Here is a 22,262-nt window from a genome sequence, read left to right on the forward strand (position 1 = left end):
TATTGCTTGCCCGGCTACAAACCCATTATCCCTCAAACCAGCTAAGGGAGATACCCCTGTGAGGTCAACACAAGCGTGTTTTCCCCCGGCCCAACCAAAGACGAGCAAATCTGCCGGTCGTAGAGTGGATCTCCCTTCCGTGGGGTCTGTAAGGAAGTTTACGGGGGCTTCCTTTTTAGCTGATATCCCAGCTCGCCTTAAGATGTCCCAAAGAACGTCCCGCACCCAATCATGTCGGTATTTGAACCCAGGCATCTCCTTACAATGAACCGCATGCTCTCCGAATTTATCCAGGCAGGCCTTACGGCAGATCGGACATGTTTCGTCTTCGGGGTACATTGGGACCATCAAACGGTACTTAAGAATGGCCCTATACTCGACCGCAGACATGCTTTGGCCCAAGCCATCAATCGGGATAACGGTCAGAAAATCTTGGGCATGAGGACCTTGTAAGCATTCAAAAACCGCCTTCTGTCGGGGGGACAATCCAAAAACTTCTCCCAGGCTCTGAGCGATTTTTCCAAAAAGGGCATTCGCCAAAGTTTTTTGAGGCTTTGGTGGGGCGGTGTCCATATTAGAGAAACCGCCAATGTCAAAGTCTGGGAGAGCGCCATTTAGGCGTTCCAGGGCCTGCACGTAGTCTGGGTCCAGGTCGACAACTCCGCTGTTCCTTAAGATGTGATTCTGTAGCTTCCAAGACTGAGCCCTCGACGCTACAAAAGCGTAAACCCCGACATCATGAGCCGAAAGAAGGCCTAAACCCCCTATAAACTTTAAACAACAATTTACCATAACTTATATATTTGCCGAAAGAAGGCCGAAAGAAGGCCGAAAGAAGGCCTAAATCAATTAAATAAGTATTTTTATTTAACTAATATCGTTTTACATTTTTGTCACCTATAAACTTTAAACAACAATTTACCATAACTTATAGTTATTTAAAAATTAAAATGATAATAAAACTTATATATTTGCAAAGTTACAATTTTCTCATAAATTTTTAAACTAATTTATCAAATTTTATACTTATAAAATAATAATGAAAACTTATATATTTATAATAATCAAGACATATTGATTGACGTGGATATTCCTGTAATCTGTCATAGATCCAGATCCAGCACCAACTCAATGAAGACTGCAGTAGACTAGTTTCAGAGTCGTTATTTCAGTTAGATCAATTCCTAGGGCCACCATGGGAGCGGCATCGAGCTCGTCGTCATCGTCAACTTCGGTACTCGCTTTCTATTCGTTTATATTTTCATTTTCACCGACTAGTATAATAATTATTAATATTATTCTATATATATCTGGATTAGGATATATAGAGATCGAGTTCGCTGACCGTAGGTGAAAAGCTCTGCACAGCGTTGATACCGTGTGTAGTTGCAGTTGAGCTTCTCATCCACTGCTTATCGCCGTGTTTCGATGCGCACGATAAGCGTCCGGTGAAGCCTGTTCATACTTTTGATGAAGTCCGACGTCTAGCTCGTAATTCGCCATGTACGTTGACCATGTATGCTTCAGAGTTAGTTAATTTATTAGGTGTTGAAATGAATGTTAATTTATTACGTGGAATTGTTTCAGTTTCGGTTAATGAAGTTGAAGCGTTGCGTGAGTTGTTCAATAAGTTGAGCTGTTCGATTATAGACGATGGACTCATACACAAGGTATTGTTGTTGTTATCTAGTTTCAGTTAATCTGTATGAAGTTAGTTAGTTAGTCAGTCAGTTAGTAACAGACTTGCAGTACTCTTGTGTTTAATGAATATGAAAACTAGATAGGATCTAAATTGCAGGTAGCAATTGAGTTAACAAAAGCATACTTAGCTAGTAATTGAACTACATCTTATGAGCTAAAAGATATATTTAGCTTATGTATATGAATGAAACAGAGTTTTCTGGTATACACAATGATAAGCTCGATACAACAGTGCACGTATTTATCTTGTTTTTTCTTCTTTAAAGGAGGAGCTCCAATTAGCTTTGCTGAATTCAGCAGGCGGTGAGAGTCTTTTCTTGAACACGGTAAGTTACTTTCAGTATATATGTACAATAAACGAATGATGTATTTTACTTCATATTCCAGACTAATTGGCAACTAATAACATTATGACAATATGTTCCTTCTCTTATTATCTAGGTTTTTGATCTATTTGACGAGAAGCAAAATGGCGTCATTGAATTTGAGGAGTTTGTCCATGTATTAAGCATCTTTCATCCTAATGCCTCAATAGAACTAAAGATCGACTGTAAGTTTTGTGAACCTAATTCCGTATTTCCAAGTAGATTGTTTTTGCAGGTGTCCTCGATCTTCTTAGTATTATTACCTAAATCCTTGTTTTACATTCCACAGATGCATTCAAATTATATGATTTGAGAAAAACGGGATACATAGAACGGGAAGAAGTAAGCGATGAATCTCTTTACATTTGGAATGTCTTTCTAGTATTGTTGTTTAACAGATAGTTGTTTTCATCAGGTTCAAGAAATGATTGTTGCTGCTTTAAAAGAAACCGGGATGCATCTTTCAGATGATGTTCTTCAACAGATTATAGATAATGTGATACTTCTTAAGAGTTAATTAATCATTCTTTTATTGATAGGTCAAACAGGTATTCATTTTTACTTGTGTTTTTGTGTTTCAGACGTTTGCGGATGCGGATGCTGACATGGACGGAAGAATCAATCAAGAAGAGTGGAGGAACTTTGTTATTCACAGACCCCATCTCTTGAAGAACATGACCCTTCCATCTCTTAGGTACCATCATTCTTCGTAAAGTTTGTTAATCCTGTCGTAATTAGGGGGGTATTTTAGGCTTACTATTATAGGGTAAGGATTTCTATTTATTGATATGTCATGTAAACTTTTTATCTAGGTACATTTTCATAAATACACAGGAAAATTTGAATAAATATAACATACTCAAAATACTTAAAAATATCATATTTGCCCATTTCAGTAGTATGACCAACCCTTTTCTTTATCCTTACACACTCTAATATCCTAATGCGAGTTTTAAGGTAAGGGTATAAATGTCATAAATTCGAAATGAGTATATTTGACATTATGATTTTGTTGAGTAAACATGGCATTATACCAAGTTTTGAGGGGATATATGAATTGCTCCTTATGTAATGTGAAACTGATTATAGTGCACATATTTTCTTATTTTTTCCTCAATAAGGCGCATTTTAGGTATGCCGTTATTAATCTTTAGATTCATTTGTTAGGGATGTGACCGCAGCCTTCCCGAGTTTTATATTCAACACAGGAGTAGATGATGTCTGAAGACAGAAGGCCCATTTTGATCGTTAGGTAGTCAACAGTGTGTATTTTTATATTCTTTTTATGAAACTCGTGTTTGATAAGCATATTTTCCATACTACAATTTAAACATTGGCCATGTTGTTAAAAGACAAATAAGGGAGCGTATGGAAACTGGGATTGATTAATAAAACCGATTGGAGATTGCGTATCACAAGTACTTATCAATTCACAATGTAAAGAGCAACCTAAATCGATGTCGATTTGTGAACAAAAGAGCAACCTAATGTAAGGTTCATGTTTGTACATGTATCAAGTCTTATGAAGGTATAATCAGCATCAATAAAGTATCATCAATGGCATTATTAATCATTAATGCTTTTTGAATGGCATCCACTAAATTCAAGTATTTTGAGGTTGATCAATCAAAAAAGCAAACAGCCAGAATTTAATTGAAGTACACAAATAACTAAACCTAGAAAATAGTATAATCGGATCAGCCTCTTTATTCCAATCTTCTTATTAATCCGGCTATGCAGCTATCGCCTATTTGTGTACATGTGATGAAAAACGTGTTAAATTTTGGTGGAGTTAGTTGAGCTAAAACCCAACAAGCATATAACAAGTTATATTCGACTTCACATTCCAAGTTTATGTAATATGATGACTATGTCATACATAAACGACTTGTATTCAACTTTCAAGCCAAAATTAACCTTGCTTGGGTCAAACAAGGCACTTAGATGAATAATATAAACATGACATTTTTGTTTCTTTAACTTGTTAACTTTGGTAATTAAGGATTTCTTTTATTTTTATTTTTTTTCTTGCGTTATTTCTAGTTTGTATGATGAACTGTGCACCAAATAAAAAATAAAAAAGTTGTAGTTTCATGATCAAACTCAAATAAAAGTAACATAAAAACATATTTTTAGGAAACAAAAAAGCAAAATTTTATGATAATTATTAGAAAAAAAAAAAAGAGGACACATAAAGGCCAAGACCCTAAACTAGAAAACAAGGCAATTAATATCCTTTTACTAACAATCATGTGAATGTCATCTAATAGTAGCAATAAAAGACTACACCAACCACTGCTTCATTCTATTACTCTTCTTCTTCATCACAACCTTTACTGTTTACATCACCAATCAGTCTATCTTCACAGATGAGTAAATCTTCCTCACAAACCACAAGCAAGCATAAAACCCGATCGTACCCGTTAACACAGAGAACGCGTACGAAGCAATTGACATGTACCCGAAATACAAAATACCCGAAACCAACTTTGTAATTTCCAGTTTGGTAAAGAAGTAGAATATCGAGTAGAGGAAAAGATACAACGCGGATGAACCAGCAGTAAGATACGCGCGCCACCACCAATGGTAATCCTCACTGCACAACTGGAAGTAACACAACACCACCGTTATTTCCGCACACGTGATTATCAAAATCACAAACACGATGAACAAGAACCCGAATATGTAGTAAAACTGGTTCAACCATATGGAGGTTAATATGAAGAAAAGCTCAATAAAAACTGCGCCGAAAGGTAAAATCCCGCCGATTAGAATCGAGAAAACAGGTTGCATGTACCAAGCTTGTTCCGGGACTTGTCTCGGGATCTTATTCGTTTTCACGGGATCTTCGACTATGGGTTTCTTGAAGCCCAAGTAACTACCTACAAACACCAATGGTACCGATATTCCAAACCATAAACAGACGAGAGCAAACATGGTTCCAAATGGTACAGCTCCAGACGACTTCTCACCCCATATTATTGCATTTAAAACGAAGAAAACCGAGAACAGAATACCAGGAAACATAAACGCGGTTTTCAATGTGTTTCTTTTCCATTCGGTGCCTTTGAACATTTTGTATAACCGTGCAGAGGCATAACCGGCGAATAAACCCATAAACACCCATAAAAGAACCATAGCCGTCATGAGGCCACCACGGTTGGATGGTGATAAGAAACCTAGTAATGCAAAGATCATGGTAACTAATGTCATTCCTAAGATTTGGACACCGGTTCCAACATAAACGGAAAGAAGCCCAGACTTTGTGGGGGCCCGGAAAACGTCTCCATGTAAAAGTTTCCATCCGGTTTCTTCTTGGGCTTCTTCTTGTGAGTCTAATTGGTTATAATTTGCAATGTCTCGGTAAAGTGTTCTCATCATGATCATAGCTACCATACCCGACAGAAATAAAACTATCATTAACGAGTTTATGATTGAAAACCAGTGGATTTGATCATCATTCATAAGAAGGTATGTATCCCAACGTGATGCCCATTTTATCTCACTCTCCTACAAATTTTATAAAGATTAGACAATATAATGTAGAAAAAATGCACGACGTTTTTTTATAAAAGGGTTCATTTGACCATACCATGAAAGTAACATCATAAGTAAATACCACCTCCTTATCTGTATCAACTTCCTGAGGAACCGTGCTTCCTTGAATTATAGTTTTGGTGTTTTGATTGCACGTTGTCAACTGCGGGTTCTTGTCATCCCAATTTTTGTACTCATGGTTGATACTGTTAGAGCATAATATATAAGATAAAGGTCCAGACTAATGATAATCATCTATGATGTAAGGTGGACCCATATGTAACTAACATACCTGTTTGGAGTGACTTCAAACCCAACAATTCTTGCAGAATCGGTCTCAAGGTCATTATGATACATGACTTTAAAGCTCAAGTGATTGTTAATGAAATACTTTTCCTCTTTGCTCTACAAAGAAAAATTAAAGAATTTATTTATTAAAATGAATGGTTCAGTTACAACTTTGCCTACAAAACTCACCCCGGCATAGTTCCCTTTGAAACCAACACGAAAACCGTGTTCAAAAGTAGTTGACTGGCTACCATCCCGTCTTTGTCTACGAACAGCAACCGGGAGGTTATCCAAAATCCTGCATTGATCCAAAACAAATGAATAATAATGTGCCATAAAATTGGTCAAAAACATAAAATAATGAAAATTAATGTGAGAAAAAAATAGACATGATTTTAAAAGAATGATGCATACATGTTAACACGGTACTCATCATCAATTTTTTCCTTGAAGTTTTTTGCAGATTGTGCATCCAGCTTTACTCTGCAACCAACTTTACATGGGAGGTCCTCTCTCATATTAAACTAAAATAAGGAATAAGAAACTTAAATCATTTAAATCATGTTTAGAAACTATAATTTACAAAAAAAAAAGGAAAAAGTAGATACACTGTAGACTGAATTCTCTATGCGATCTCCTCGCAGCACCTCTCCCAAGTTTTCAGCACTGTTCTGAATGTGCTTGGGCTTGCAATAGTTCAAGTAATAATAGTCATAAGGAAGTTGGGTCTTTGTAGAGGATAGCTTGTTGACTTTCACTTGAAGAGGATCCCCCTGACATGGATCAAAACGAGGCATAAAGCCAAAAACTTTGATGAATTACAATAATAAGCTTACAGAAAACAGCTATAATTAGACAAAAGAGTATAAAAACAAAGCAACAAAGCCAACTAGGGATCTGAAATAGTGTTTCAACTTTACGTAGATAAGCCTTAAATCCTAAAGACATTTGTAGTCACATGCTTATTAAAAAAGTAGATAACAAAAAGAACATAAATTAAGGAGCTAGATTTGAACACTTGAGTGCCCTTATCATATACTTGATTTGCACTTTAGTATGCCTAAGTATCACTAACCATTAATGCATACACTCAAACACGCATATCTGCTGGATCTTACAGATTCATCCTAGCATACCTCATTTTAAATTTAGATAAGTCAAATGTTTCTTTTTACTAAATAAATGCAGCCATTGAAACAGACCGTTAGAACTTAGAACTGACTGGTGCAGAACAATTAAAAGTCTCTTAAAGCTTAGGGAATCCGTAGTGGGGCTTCATCACCCACGTTTTTGCACCAAAATCGCCCAAACACCACTACGCATAGCGCGTTTTCGATCATTTTTTTAGCCTGTACGTTTTCCCACGGCGGAGTTAGGGGCCAAAGGGTTGGTCAATGGACCAACCATATCTCTTCCTTTTTATGTTTAATTAATTTAAACAATATTTATTTAATCATTACAAGGGGCTTCAACCACTACACATAAAAAAATAGAAAAAGCCCTCTCCCCATGTCTGCGTGGCGTTGACGTGGCATGAAAAAGGTGTGCTTTTAGCCCCTCCACTACAAACGCCCTTAGAATTAGCATCAACTCATAAGATCGGTGATTCGACTATAGATCAGCAACAATAAATGAAATCATATACACTAAATCAACGAATAAACCACCACCTACCGATCCGACAACCAACTCAAATTAATAATTCAAACATTACATGATGATACCAGATCATTAACTTTCCATTTCACATATAAAAAGTGTAAGCATAACGCAAACAATACCTTGAGAAAAGCACAAATGTAAAACCCTAAACCCTAGATCCAATCGCAATTGATACAGATCACACAGCATATAGTAAATACAACCATTAACTAAAACTAGAACCACGGACCCGAGTATAAAACACAAATAGATGTTAATATAACCCGATCAAATCTAAACAAAATGCAGTGAGCAATTGATTTGGAAGCAAACACGTACCCGTTGAAAGTCACGAGGAGCAACACCAGGGAGATAGAATGAATCAGAAGACGAGATTAAGAAGAAGAAGAAGAAGAAGAAGATGAGTGAGATGAATATTATGAATTGATTGAACCTCCACTCCATCATCTCTTCTAAACACCAAACCAAACCAAACCAAACCAGAAGAAGAAATGAAAGTTCTGTGTTGAGTTGATTTATAAACAAGCAAACAAACAAACGCACGCCCTCAGACTCAGATTTCTAATTCCACCCTCCTATTTGCTTACTGCCATACCCACCAGATCTTCTTATTATTCACATTACAAATTTTCAATTATTATTATGTAATACAGGGGAGAGTTATTATAGGTTACCGTATATTAGGTACCCAGCACCACCCAATCCTAATTGCAATTAAAACTACGCGGTGGCATAATTGTAATTAAATCAAAAATACTTATCACACAACAGATCGTCATTTGCTGCAAGCCTTTAACCATAATCAAATCATCAACAAAACTAAAGCATAATCAAAATCGATAAACCCATTATCGCTGTAGTTTAATAATCTTCAAATTGATCAAAAATTGTTGATTTAATCAATTGAATTGATGTGTAAGAGGCTTTAAAATCATCAATCGATTATGAATTGCAAAATAATACAATTAATTGAGCTATAATTAAGGTTCATGTTTAAACGTTCTGCACAAAACTTTAAACGTTCTGGACTTTTTGTACAGAACTTCTAAACTTTTTGTACAAAACTTCTAAATTTTTTGTCTAGAACTTCTAAAGTAAAAAAGTTTAGACTAATATGAACACCAAAATAAACAAAAAGTTTAAACGTTCTGACCACTAAAAATGACCAAAAAGTTTAAAGGTTCAATTAATACGTTCTGACCAAATCTACAAATTTAAAAGTTCTGACCAAAATGAACAAAAAGTTTAAACGTTCAACTAATATAATCTGACCAAAACCACAAGTTTAAACGTTCTGACAAAAAACGAACACCTTAAAATGTTTAAGTTTAGAAGTTCTGTATCAAAACTTTAGAAGTTCTAACAAAAAAAGTTTAGAAGTTCTAACAAAAACATCAATCGATTATGGAATTGCAGAAATAACGCACTCAATCGAGCTCTGATTAGGGTTCAAAATATTATGTTTAAACGTTCTGAAACAAAACTGAAGACCTATAAACGTTCTGACCAAAAAAGAACATCTTTAAACGTTCTAATACATTCAAAGAAGTTCTGGGTGTTAAAAAAAACGAACATCTTTAAACGTTCTAATACATTCATAGAAGTTCAGGGTGTTTAAAAAAGTTTTGAAGTTCTGATAAAGTTTAGAAGTTCTAAGAAGTTCTAGGTGTTCAAAAAAGTTTAGAAGTTCTAAGAAGTTCTAGGTGTTCAAAAGAGTTTAAAAGTTCTGATAAAGTTTAGAAGTTCTAAGAAGTTCTAGGTGTTCAAAAGAGTTTAAAAGTTCTGATAAAGTTTAGAAGTTCTAAGAAGTTCTAGGTGTTCAAAAGAGTTTAAAAGTTCTGATAAAGTTTAAAAGTTCTAAGAAGTTTTGGTTCTTTAGAATTTCTAAAACTAACAAAAAAAAAATTAAACACCTGTAAACATGAAATTGAACACTGAAATCACTTCATATAATCTCATAATCATCAAACAATCGTCAATTAATCGTTAATTTGATCATTGATTAGATCATATGAACAAAATATGGAACGTTTGCAACTGGGTTTATGCAAAACTCAAAATTGATTAATTGAAACTTCAAATTGATAATTAATTTGACCAATTTCAAAGTTTAATTGATCAATTAGTTCAACAATTTCAATTTCAATTGCTCAATTTGACAACTGACCTGTGTGAAACCCCGTGAAACAGCAAACGATGGGTGTGAATGAAATTTGATTATGTTTCTGATCTCGGTCTGCAATTTAGGAGTCGATGTATGATCGTGGTTGATGAGCGAATGACTTAATTTGGGACAGAATATGATTTGAATAAAATTACAATCTTGCCACCATGTGTTTTTATAAGTCGACGTTCCAGACACTCGCGTACCTATTGTACGATAAGGGATTTTTGTATTGGATCCTTTATCTATATAATATAACATTTTACGTTATGTATCATGGTCACCGCAATCTCCAATTTAAAAAGTCTCATTGTTCTCATTTGGCCATACTATATTGCTTTAACCGGGCTCACATGCTATACAGTTTGATTTGGACGTTTCTCGGAAACCATATCGTTGACTTTCGTGTCACCAAAAGCCCGAGTTAGCTTAAGATTCGACTAACAACCTCATAACGCCTAACCAAATCCTTCATTACCAATAAAGTAACACAAGTGAAGATTGAACTTGGGTCTTTATTGAAGAACCCAAGTCTTTCTACCACTAGGCCAGAAGTGAGGATACCATATTATTATTAATTAATACGTTTTAAATTATATGATATATTTTTAAAAAATATATTTTTTATATATTACATAAATACATAATATATATTATTATTTAATTATATCATAATGATTATATATGTTACAAAAATTTTATTATGTAGATAAAAAAAATAATGTCGTTTAGGCTTGCAAACAATCTCAAGTTAGATAAGTGAAGCATGGGTTTGAATTCGTTTGTTTAACAAACTTATTTTAAGGATCGAGCTCGTGTAAGCTCGATTCGAACATTAATGATTCGATCTCGCATGGCTTATAAGCTGGCTTTGTTTGTTTACACTTCCTAGGTCTATGATAAGTGTGAAAATTTATACGGACCCGTCTAACAAATGCATAAATATCGTATTATATCAGATCATTGCAATTTACACTGCATTAACTTTTCTTTTGTGACAAGTGCATTCAATACTTGTCTTTATTCATAAATACACAATATATCTACAAATTAAAAACTTATTAAATGTGAAAATGTTTTTTATCTCATGTAAATGTACTATTCATCAATTATACTTATTAAACTTTATGTATAAAACTATGTAGCATCCTTTGATAATATCGGTCTTTGTGCACTAACACGACATTTTTAGTGTAACTAATAGAAGATGTCAAACATTTTGTGTACATTTTTGTGTATGACTAATCATAACTAATCATTGGTAGTTGTCACGTGCGTCTTTTGTAACCAGGCAACGTATTTTTTTAATGCGTCATGTCAGTTAACTTCTTTACTTAGTAAAGTTTTCTTATTGACCAAAATAGTGAAAAATGTTACCCAACATGTGTGGAAAAAACAAATAAACTTGTTCATCGCAATGTGGGTGAAAAACGAGTTAATATTAACTAGCATTTTTTAAGTTATATTAATATACTTTTCTCATACAAATGAGTATATTCTCAGGAATTAGCCTTACTTTTGTTGTTTTCGTTTGTAAAATGTTTTTCAAATATCCAAATATGGATGTATGAACATGTTTTTCAAACGCATTTAAATGAATATCATCCTCATTATTTCGTGTATAAACTAGAAATTTAGGTTTTAAAATGCAAATTGTATAGTGTCATTCAAAATTTCTATTCGTTCATGTTTTATAACTTTAATCACTTGTCAAACTAAATCGATTAGGTATTGAATAATATAAGTGTTACATTATTAGTGACATGAATAACCAAACCATGACATAAACAAACACTTAAAGAGCTCAAAACCAAGAAATTGAATCAAACCAGAAGATACATGTTTTGCAGGTCAACAACCCACCCAGCTCGATTTAACCCATACTAGAAATGACACGTTTTAACACGTTACCCAATTCATGACCCCGCCCATTTTATCGCCTCGATTTCAGCTTATAAAACATACACCAGCACCAAACTTATCACGGGCAAAAAGCATAAATTTCCTAGTTCCAATACTGCCCTTATGTTAAATCTGTGTCTGCAACATGTCTAATATAACAGAGATCAACATGTTCCAAATCCTGACCATACAACTAAAACTCGAAGGTACCATAACACCAATAAGGCTCCGTTAATAACGCAAAATAAGAGAATCTAAAGTTGGACCCTATGAAGTTGGACAAGTGAGGATGTGTGACTTGAATTTCTCCAGCTCCTCAATAACCTCCTCTTGTGGCCTATAGATCAAATCAATCATTCTCCATATCTGCACATTCAGCCACAGAAGAGATTAATAAATAAGTACCTGAGTACCCAATTAATATTATCATATAAAATCATATGATCATATAAAAAGTTAAATATATAGTAACCACCATACCTGTAGGGTACCACCGCCACCAGTACTTTCACCATCATCAGATACACTGACGATCGTCCACGGATCATGCGAGTTCCAGTGAAAATCAACCACTTTATCCCTGCAATTGAAGGAAAACACGTTATTGTCAACAAGTTTTGATATTTTTTAATTAAAAATAAAAACTTTGTACCTGTGACCAGAGTGACGGAACAATAAGCCTGGTGCAAATTTTGAAGCTGGGCCAGACCGCTCACCAATCTGGATATGAACAAAACATGTTTAGAGAACGTGAAAATAGAATAGACAGATTTACCCTTTTAAAACAATGAAAATATCTTGCATGTCCACTCAGACAGCAGATAAAATATAATCATTTTACTTATAACAACTTGTTTCACTATAAAACAAACAGAAAAACCAGAAAGTTGTGTTAAGATAATTCATAGTAATAATGTTTTTTTTTTTCAATTCATTCATTAAGGGTTTTTTATTTTTTTTTATGAAATGAGTAAATATGTTCCTCTTATTATTTTATAGCTTCCCACCTTATTGTGATCCCAGATGTTCAAGACACCATCCTCAGCAGAACTTCCAAAGATAGATGATTTGTCTGGTGACCACTGAAATATATTATTTAACTCCGTGAATAATCTAGGAGAGTGAATAAGTTATGTGATGATTATAATAATATAAAGTTTCCAAAATTTTAATACCTGTACGCAAAGAACAGCAGCACTGTGATTAGTAAATATGTGGACAGGGGATCCAACCCCATCAGAAGTAAGATTTCGACGGTCAAACAAGCGAACGGTGTTATCGGCTGACCTGTACGAAATATTAATAAAAAAAGATATTTTTTGAAGGCCAGGACCTAATTTATTGGATTAGTTTCACATGTATCTTTTTAAAGTTTAAACTTTTATATACATCCTCCTAATTTTATAATAGCATATTTGCTCTCTTCAACCCAATTCATACCAAATAAATAAAATTAGAGACTTGTAAGAATCCATTTCATTGAACGAACAAATAAGAAAACAAAATTATTACTGTAAATAATCTCTTTTCTGTTATTTAACGACACAAATTATAAGTAACTGAGTTTTATTTATCACCTATAGCATAGGTAAATATGATAAACACTTTTTTGAAAGGGTAACTATGAAAGTTTGAACTTTTAAGAGGTTATATATAAAATTGTCCTCTATTGTTTACCCCATAACAAACATTTCTCTTTTATGGTATGATTAACCCAAAATTCATTCAATAATCGTTAATGGGTGTCAGTAAACACTCTTAATGTAAAGCAAAATACAAAAACATCTATGATTTACCCGGTCAAAATGAGATTTTCATCAATCGGGTTCCAATCAACACAGTGAAGATCAGCATTATGAGCTTTCTCAACCTGCAAACAATCATGAAAACATAAAGTAATCTTAAAACAAGATTTTATTAACCAAGAATTCAGGTAACTAAACTATACTATCTTTTCTTATATGAATTTCAACTTTAGTTTTGTCTATATTCCAGACAGATGAGAAAAAGTAATCCTATAAATCATTAAACAAGCACAAACTAGTAGAACCCCTGGAAAAAGTATATGTAAAAATCACCTTGACTACTGGAGACGTCCAGGTTCTAGCATCCCATAAAATAAGACAAGAATCATCACCAACACTACAGAACTCTTGAGCACTTCACAGCACATATACCAATAATTTAACAAAATTCCAATTAGCAGATTTTAGCTGTCATAGCTATAGATAAAAGTGGCAAATTAGCCAGGTTGGGTAGCAGGTCAAACAGTTTGAGATACCTTGAAGGGCAGAATTGTACATCCTCGACAGTATCTTGATGTCCTTGATAGATACCTCTTGCTTGAATCTTTGGGCTCTCAGTAGGTTTATCATCATTCCCACCAGAATCTGTTGCTAAAGTAGAGATGTGATCTTGAATGCTCCACAACACAACTGATTTATCCTTGCCTGCAAAAATAAAGTCATTTATTAACTATTAAATAAATAATTTTATAATATATCAGCATCAAACAGCATAAACAATTGTTGCAGTGCATCACCTCCGGAGAGTACAAAGGGTTCACTTCGGCACATATCAAGAGCAAATTCTGCATTTTCTTGGTGGCCAGTTAATATCTACATTTTAAAGAAACAAAATATCAACTTTCTGCTTTGAGAACTGAGTGAATACTAAATACAGTTATAAATATCCACATTACTAAAAATATCTAGAACTTCACTTAATAATAATGAAGCATGAAAAGAGACAAAGTTAGTAAAGTGGCTATTGGAACTGGACTGAACGAGTCAGCCCGGCCCGAATTGACCACTTTGAAATGTTACAACGACCTACCAGATCAGGGCAAGATTCTGTGGCCCCTAGGACAGCATGGCGATTGGGTTGAGCTTCAACATCCCAGATCAGAACCTGGTTTTGGAAGAAGAAAATGTAAATAATAAGATTATATCAATTTAACTATATATCAAAACGAACAAAAAAGATGAATCAAATGCATACATCAGGACTGTCGGTATGTGTGGCTACAATTTTGCTGTTCTGAGGAAGCTCCCTGATGCGATTTACCTTCACAAAAAAAATTTAAATGCCATATAAATTATAAGTTTATCAATTCATTTTTTCAAAGATATCTAACCTGCAAGGATTATTATTACCTCTCCAGGATGAATAATGGTTTTAAACTTCTTCACAAACGGAGAGCGTGCTTCTTCATTGAACTACAACATCAGTCGTCGTTAGTCAAATAACTCACAAAAAACAGAAATCAAAATTGTGCAGGCTGCACAATCATATTATTGTCGCCTCACCTGTGCTATGTGTTCAGCAGCTGCAACTCGTGGTTTCACAATCTCACAATTCGCTATCACAAGTGTGTTTGGAACACTACCATCAGTCTGAAAAAAGAATCATAAAACATTTAAAAATACAACACAAATTATTATCACTTTTTAGGCTTCATAAACAACTTTCCGATTATTAAAACTTTTGTAATAAAAAAGCCTTCAACTTCATTCACCTGTTCAGAAAGGTAAAGTCGTTGGCGGTTCTTGTAAGTAGCTTCCTCTATAAGCGGCCCCCATCTATTAACACAACAATAATAGCCAATGTGAGTAACATGCATCTTAATATTTATAATGTAGCTTCTGCACATTGACTAATGTTATTCTTTTTTTCCAAAAAACCACAAATAATAAATCACTACATTTCTATTTCAGAAACAAAACTAAGCATAAACCACAGATAAAACAATTAGTCACAAAATTAGTGAAATCTAGGCCATAAGTTAAGCTAATTTCCGTAACAAAACATACCGGAGATGAACAAAACCCTAACAATGGAAGGTAGGGTTTAAGAAATTGAAAATGTATGCAGCCAGCATAGCTACGTGAATGTTATAATAATGCTAAGTAAACCAGGATTGAATAAGCAAATGCAACTACTACTGTTGTGTTAATGTATTTGAACGATAAATTGAATATGTAACAAATAACAACAAATAAAACCCTAGGGTAGAATAGATGGTGTGTGGTGAGTAACCGGCATGAGAGAGATGGCCAGACGAGGTTGTGATTAGCGAGCCAGTCGTAGAGAACGGGTACCAGAGACTTCCATTGTGTGTATCGCTCGTTCACTGACGGCTGCTTTCCTCCTTTCCCGCCTCGTTCTTTCATACTCTCTCTCTCTCTCTCTCTCACTGACTGGTTGTGTGTGTGTAATTGTAGTTCTACCTTTATAATCAAATTACACTGCACGTTGTTTGCTTTGAAACCGAAAAACTTTCAAACCGGTCATTGGTTTGATTTCACCATTGATTTTTTTCATTAACTTTTGGCCGGTCGTTTTCAATTTTCAAATGTTCATTTCGGTTTTCGACGACAAAAACCGGTTACTAACGGTTTGACCCACGGTTTAATTTAAAATCCATTAAACCCAAACGTCCCTACGTAAAATGATATTTTTTAAATGAGAAAACTATAACAATATGATACTCAAATTAAAGAAAAAAAATGCTCGTTTTTATGGTATAATTTCTTTAAAAAAATATTAGCACATGAAAAAGTTATTAATAGTTAAAAATAATGAAGGGGGTTGAGTTAAAAATGAAAATAAAAATCATATAAGAGTGAAAGATCAAGGATCATAGTTGTAACTATTTTTAAAATTTATAAAAGTTAAGCAAAGTGAAGGGGTCAATGTTGTAACTATATAATAACCTCTTTTAATTGTTGACAAGTTTGCCCTTATCCGTACCATATGTTAATTGATTTGTGAATCCCTTAAAATCAAGGTGTCTTAATTTGCCCTTGTTTGGTGTATTATATATAGTATAGATTAAAAGGCATTTTTTAAAACGATGTGTAATCGGTTGATAAACTCGCAGAGTGTGGCCGCGAATTAACGCAAATATGATCGGTATTGGGACGACGTTGGAAGTAAGTCAAAAAAAATTCGTCAATGACAAATACAACAAATTAGCATAGTTAAACAAAAATAAACATGTGTATCGCAGTGTCGAACCGACACGAATTCGGTCAGTGTGATAGTAACAAGTAAACGAAAAATTGCGACGGCATATCGACGCGAATTCGATCGGTATGAACGGTACCGACACTAAATCGTAAACATAGAATTCGGTATGTGTTGACGACACTGGCATTAAATCGTAAACATAAATTAGTAAGCCCAAAAAAAAATAGCATTAAAAACAAATTATATGACAATATCATAACATACCAAGTAATAACATACCAAGTGAAGCAATTAAAATACCCGCAACACCAACCAACAATAAATTTTAGTATTAGGTATACACATTAGACAAATGAAAAGGCAAAAGTTTTTATAATATAGTAATTATTTATCCTTAAGTATTAAGTAAGGTCTAATAGATATCATTGGTAGTAAAATATGGTCTTATACCATGTGTGATAACACATTAAATAGATGCTACACCATCCCCTTGGGGATTATGACACTGCCGGATCATAGTGTGGGCCAAGGTGGAGCGCAGCCCACCCAGTTTTTTTGTTAAGTAGTGTAAGTTTTGAAATTAAAAATTATATGTACTGAGTTATAGCCATCCAAATAATTCAAAATCATTTGGCACACCCATATTGTGTGTTCAAGATCTGTCACTGCATTATGGAGCGTTATAAGGGCATGATTGTTTTTACATTAAATCCCATTTGTATCTTGAAGTAGTAAAGAAAAAAAAACATATACAATGGTGTACCATACCAAAGTGCTAATAGCATGAATCGACGAATAAACTACAATGGTGGTGGTGGAAACAAATGAGATGCTATGCTGTAAAAGCATTCACAGTTCATTCCATATATTTTTCCCTATAATTTAGCTAAAAACATTATTCCGTAAATCTATCTATCATTTCTTAAAAATCTTTCGCATTTCATTCCCTATTCATATCCATAAATTCTTTTTTTATTAATTTTTTCTCTTTTGATTTGTTATATAATATATGATGATTGAGAGATAGTTGATATATTATATGATATAAATCAAAAATGAGACTCTACATTTAGGTTTTTACTTTAGTTGTCATAAATCATTCATATAATAGAAAATGGATTGGAGATGTTATTTTAATGATTTTTCTCAAAATTTATCCTAAATTATATGAGTTTGACAATTTTAAATAATGAGTTAGGAATGCTCTAAGACCATTCCCATTAACAAAACCATTTATAGTTTGGTTCACTATTTGCAAACAAAAAAACTCAAAAAGTAAAAAGAAATGGTCCAAATCGTTTGATGTATCAAACCAATTTGCAAACCCACTCGTCGTCACATGTCAAGATTCTAATGGATCTCTTTTTAATTTATTTTTCCTTGTTTTCCACACTAATTAATTTTAATATTGTTTTTCTCAATAACTTTTAATATTTAAAGTTTTTTTTTTTAAATATAGAAACATAATCTTCTTCAATGTTTTTTTTTCATGAGCACATCAATATAAATTTTATTAATTAAAAACAGAGTTCGTAAAAAAGAATATTTTTTAATATAAAATAAATATTAAGTATATTCGATGAATATAAGTATTTTGTTTATTTTTTTAAGTATATATATTGTTACTTTTCAAATATTTTTTTTATATTTCTAGTAATTTTTAATAAATAAAATAATAATCTAGCTATCTATATAATTGTCTACCATAAAATCTTAGGTGTCGCTCTCAGGTTGTTCCCCCTATTATCTAGAGCCACCAGATTGATTGATTTATAAATGAGGGATTCTCATGCATTTGACCCGAATTTGTGGGTAGGAGTCTCACCAAACCCATATAGTCTTTAAATGGGTTATAACATCTCATTTATTTGTAAAACTATTTCATAAGAAAACAATAATTTTCACAGGTCATAGGTCTTATCAAACCCGGATAACCCTTAAACAGGTTATAACATCTCATTTTTTTGTAATATAATCGTTAATTATCAAAAAATAATTTTCACGTGTTATGTGTCTTACCAAACTCTAATAGCCCTCAAATGAGTTATAAGATCTTATTTAATGATAAACACTTTTATTATCAAACCATAATTTAATTTATCTGCTTTACATGTGCTTCGTTGTTGGTCTATCATCTCCATCGCCGGTTAACTTCCAATACTACCCACCATCGTCAACTACATCAACGCCTCTTTTTTCATTAGACCAATATTTGTGTTCACGTTTGTACATTTAAAAAATTAATATGCTCGTATTCGTTTATGTTTGTTCGTTAAAAATCTAAAAACCTTAAACATCTCAACTGATAAAACCCAAACGTTAAAAAATATAATATCAAACTAATATATATGTATTAAATTAAAACAGAACTGCGTTAAAAATAAAATAATCATCATAAAATAGCAAAACGATTAAAAACAAAACTTTAAATAAACTCCCGTAACACAGGAGGATCAAACTAGTTATAAATTATATTTGCTTATGCCATCTGATGATTTAAAATAGAACCATAGGAAGACGATGTAATATGGAGTAAAATAAGTAAACATAAATAAGTTCGATCAACTTATTTTAACCACATAAATAACATTTAAATTTTATGATTTTAGCACTTATTTAGTCCGAGTTTAAACTTTGAACTATGAAGCCATAATTTGGTGCAACAATTTATGATGTCTTTTTTTTGAACGGCTAACGAATCATTCAAAGACTACCAGTTAAATTCATAATATCGGAATACACTCGGCTTTCAATCCAGAGAAAACCCTCATTTAATATCAGTGCCCTTGAACACTTGACCAAAGGCCTGATAGGTTGGGAATATAAAACTCGTTCAATTCAACTATCCAACTATTGAATACTAACTACTCGCATGATATCCCATCATCACCTAGCGCTTGAAAAGCTAAAATGATAGGGGCGAAATTGAACCTCGGTAAAAAAAACACTAAGTCCATATCTTATTAGTCCACCGTCAGCTTATTGACGCCACAGTTTAAACTTTGAAGCTGCGATTTGGTGCAACAATTTCTGATGTCTAAAAATTAAAGAATCTCACTACTCTAATAAATAACTACTACTATATGCCACGTGTCACACTCTCATCCATTCTCATATTTTTTAACTCATTTTCTAAAATATGAATCCTAAATGGATCATTACCCACCCACTTTATTGTTATTCCTACCATCTTTTATTCCAATCAAAACTAGATCCCAAATTTCTCCCAACTCCATCACGAACTATCGGCCCTTTCCATGGCCTCCACCACCACCAGTGCCGGCAACGAAATAGCCCCTCTCCACGGCCGCCGCCACCACCACTATCGCCCCTCTCCACGGCCACCTCCACCACCACCACATCCTTTAGATATCGATAAATGCTTTTGAGGTACTGATAATATGATGACAGAGGTACTGATAATATGATGACAGAGGTACTGATAATAAGTATAATTACTAATAAATACTTATTTTATTGGACCTAACACCGGTATTCCGCTTCATTTGAAGGTAAATTATATACCTAATTATTATAATTCAACCTAATTACTCCATTATGTCATGTTATGTAATCTGTTCTGCTACTAATTATGTGTTTATTGTTACTATGTTGTGTACAACTGCTGCTTGATTTAAAATAATAATCGGTCTGCGTGTTGTTGCAGGTCAGGTCATTAGGATGTATATATTGTAACACCCTGACCGATGGCGGATTATACATCGGGGCGCCACGTATTGTTTCATTACTCGTGACACTATTTGGGTGTCAATATTTAATAAATACATTTTCATTGCGCACGCGCAGGACAACAATTCGTAAAGTAACATAAATCATATCATAACTTAAAATATTCAAATAACATAATTTGTCTTGTTACATTTTAATCTAGGTCCAAAGAAAAAGAAAACATCCTACGTGTCATTGAGATTCCCAAAAGCAGCTACAACAAACCTGAACATGTGTTAAAATAAAACGTCAACACTTGCGTGTCGGTGAGAAATCAAGTTTAATAGATATAAATAGATAATAACAAACACTGCGCGCAACATGTGCTTAACTGGGGTTTAACATAGGGTGTAATCAGATTGTGATCAAGCCTAAATAGATCATAGCTCATAGTTCAATCCATGCTCCCAATCGAGCACAAAAACGAATAACCATACGTGCATGTGTAAACAAAACAAGAAAACCGTAAACGATAGGTCTCCCGTGTTCATCTAATGGATCCATGAAAACTTCGGAATAGGCCGAACAAAGCGGTTAATGATTCACACATACAAATAAACAGCCAAGTAAACGTCCATAACACATGGGGTTTTGCGCACATAAATTTCATAAACAAGTTTAAGACTCAAGTTGTACGAACACATGAACATCCCAAAACGTTAAAAATAAAAGGGGATTAAGTACGAGATTACTCACTTGTAAACGGTGCGTTGAAAGATAATGCAAGAATCCAAATTTTAAACAAGCACAAGTTAACATATAAATAAGAGGTTATTGGTTTAACGATTGGTTTTTATGTCTTGAATATATGCAGTAAGTCACTTAAACAGATTATTTTAAAGAATTATATATATAAATTTACCGAGATTCTGGCAGAACAGAAGAGAAGACGGAGGCAAAGAGAGGAGTTGGAGGCGCTGCAGAGGAACTACGGCAGAGAGCAAAGGGAGAGAGATATTGGAGTGCTTAAGTGTAGTGTGTGTAGTGTTAATAAACAAGAAAATAGCTTAATTTATAGGAAAACCCAAGGGAGCACAATCCCTTGAAAAGGGGAAAAGATCTTATCAAATCAAGCAAAAAAAATATTAAAAAGCACAAAAATCCAAAAGCAAAAGATCTCAAAAGATATGCCGGCAGCTGCAGGGGATGGGGAAAAGCTGACAGGTTACAGATAAAGCATGGGAGGTGTCAGATAAAGCACTGTTCAAGACATGCAAAAGAAGATTTCAAAAGATTATGCCAGTCACTTTTTCTGTCAACCAATAGGATTGGTGCGCATGCTGCGCCGAAAGTGGCTTTTCGGACAGATGTCGGAACTGACCTACAGTGCTCATACCAAAGATAAGATATTTCAAAAGCATACAGGCTGACCTAAACCGAAGAAAAGACTTTAGGTCTAGCGCGAGAAGACTCGAGCGCGTGCGAGGGCGAAGGCAGACAGAACAATCCTTTGCGCGCCGCGGGAAGAACTACAATCCTTAGCGCGTCGCGGGAAGAACTACAATTCTTAGCGCGTCGCGGGAAGAACTACAATCCGGCGCGTGGAGCTGCGCAGACATCCTTAGGCGGGAAGAATCCAAAGGACAAGCAAACAGTTAAGAGAAAAAAGGGGTTTCGGGCTTAAGGGTTAAGCAAAGGGGCGGGACGGCGACAAGAGAGAAAGAGGCGGGACGGCGACAAGAAAGAGAAAGGCGGGACGGCGACAAGAAAGAGAATGAGGCGGGATTGCGGAAAGGAATTATTATTATTAGTAATATAAATATATATATATATATATATATATATATATATATATGATTTATTTAATGTTAAATTTACAAAGATTAATAATCAAATTTTAAATCATAAAAAGAATCGGATTCGAAAACGGGTGCCTGGGTCGGGTCGGATTGGGCAGATGTCACATATATGTTTTATATATGTTACATATTATGATTCTACTT

The 22,262-nt window shown here is 34.0% G+C and overlaps 3 protein-coding genes across 3 annotated transcripts; 1 reads left to right on the plus strand and 2 right to left on the minus strand.

Moving 5' to 3' along the window:
• The first annotated feature begins 1,104 nt into the window (after positions 1–1,104).
• Positions 1,105–3,643, plus strand: LOC143617481 (calcineurin B-like protein 10). Its single transcript, XM_077090028.1, has 9 exons — positions 1,105–1,234; positions 1,329–1,503; positions 1,588–1,670; positions 1,968–2,027; positions 2,143–2,251; positions 2,356–2,408; positions 2,482–2,562; positions 2,648–2,760; positions 3,234–3,643. The coding sequence occupies exons 1-9, from the start codon at positions 1,196–1,198 to the stop codon at positions 3,289–3,291; spliced, it is 771 nt and encodes a 256-aa protein (XP_076946143.1). The 5' UTR covers positions 1,105–1,195; the 3' UTR covers positions 3,292–3,643.
• A 674-nt stretch (positions 3,644–4,317) lies between these two features.
• Positions 4,318–7,997, minus strand: LOC143617486 (transmembrane 9 superfamily member 7-like). The gene is made up of 7 exons (XM_077090030.1): positions 7,872–7,997; positions 6,500–6,664; positions 6,306–6,415; positions 6,081–6,189; positions 5,896–6,008; positions 5,659–5,809; positions 4,318–5,576 (listed from the first exon to the last, which is right to left on the minus strand). The coding sequence occupies exons 1-7, from the start codon at positions 7,995–7,997 to the stop codon at positions 4,419–4,421; spliced, it is 1,932 nt and encodes a 643-aa protein (XP_076946145.1). The 3' UTR covers positions 4,318–4,418.
• A 3,468-nt stretch (positions 7,998–11,465) lies between these two features.
• Positions 11,466–15,824, minus strand: LOC143617478 (WD-40 repeat-containing protein MSI4-like). Its single transcript, XM_077090027.1, has 15 exons — positions 15,658–15,824; positions 15,137–15,200; positions 14,928–15,014; positions 14,775–14,837; positions 14,620–14,685; positions 14,455–14,529; positions 14,162–14,237; positions 13,901–14,069; positions 13,698–13,779; positions 13,416–13,489; positions 12,795–12,906; positions 12,627–12,701; positions 12,272–12,339; positions 12,100–12,199; positions 11,466–11,985 (listed from the first exon to the last, which is right to left on the minus strand). The coding sequence occupies exons 1-15, from the start codon at positions 15,789–15,791 to the stop codon at positions 11,887–11,889; spliced, it is 1,344 nt and encodes a 447-aa protein (XP_076946142.1). The 5' UTR covers positions 15,792–15,824; the 3' UTR covers positions 11,466–11,886.
• Positions 15,825–22,262: the final 6,438 nt, after the last annotated feature.

The sequence above is a fragment of the Bidens hawaiensis genome, unplaced genomic scaffold, assembly GCF_021521415.1.
Source record: "Bidens hawaiensis isolate Kalapana, Puna unplaced genomic scaffold, B.hawaiensis_p1.1 tig00055082_1, whole genome shotgun sequence".
In the NCBI taxonomy this organism is placed as follows: Eukaryota; Viridiplantae; Streptophyta; class Magnoliopsida; order Asterales; family Asteraceae; genus Bidens; species Bidens hawaiensis.

Excerpts from the sequence above, each read along its gene's own strand:
- LOC143617481 (XM_077090028.1), top strand. The coding sequence starts at position 1,196 with ATGGGAGCGGCATCGAGCTCGTCGTCATCGTCAACTTCG. Across the intron at positions 1,504-1,587 it reads TCTAGCTCGTAATTCGCCAT|TTTCGGTTAATGAAGTTGAA; the intron begins GTACGTTGACCA and ends GAATTGTTTCAG. Across the intron at positions 1,671-1,967 it reads ACGATGGACTCATACACAAG|GAGGAGCTCCAATTAGCTTT; the intron begins GTATTGTTGTTG and ends TCTTCTTTAAAG.
- LOC143617486 (XM_077090030.1), bottom strand. The coding sequence starts at position 7,997 with ATGGAGTGGAGGTTCAATCAATTCATAATATTCATCTCACTCATCTTC. Across the intron at positions 6,665-7,871 it reads CTCCTCGTGACTTTCAACGG|GGGGATCCTCTTCAAGTGAA; the intron begins GTACGTGTTTGC and ends GATCCATGTCAG. Across the intron at positions 5,810-5,895 it reads TTTGAAGTCACTCCAAACAG|TATCAACCATGAGTACAAAA; the intron begins GTATGTTAGTTA and ends ATGCTCTAACAG.
- LOC143617478 (XM_077090027.1), bottom strand. The coding sequence starts at position 15,791 with ATGAAAGAACGAGGCGGGAAAGGAGGAAAGCAGCCGTCAGTGAACGAG. Across the intron at positions 14,238-14,454 it reads CAGAATCTTGCCCTGATCTG|ATATTAACTGGCCACCAAGA; the intron begins GTAGGTCGTTGT and ends TTTAAAATGTAG. Across the intron at positions 14,070-14,161 it reads ACCCTTTGTACTCTCCGGAG|GCAAGGATAAATCAGTTGTG; the intron begins GTGATGCACTGC and ends TTATTTTTGCAG.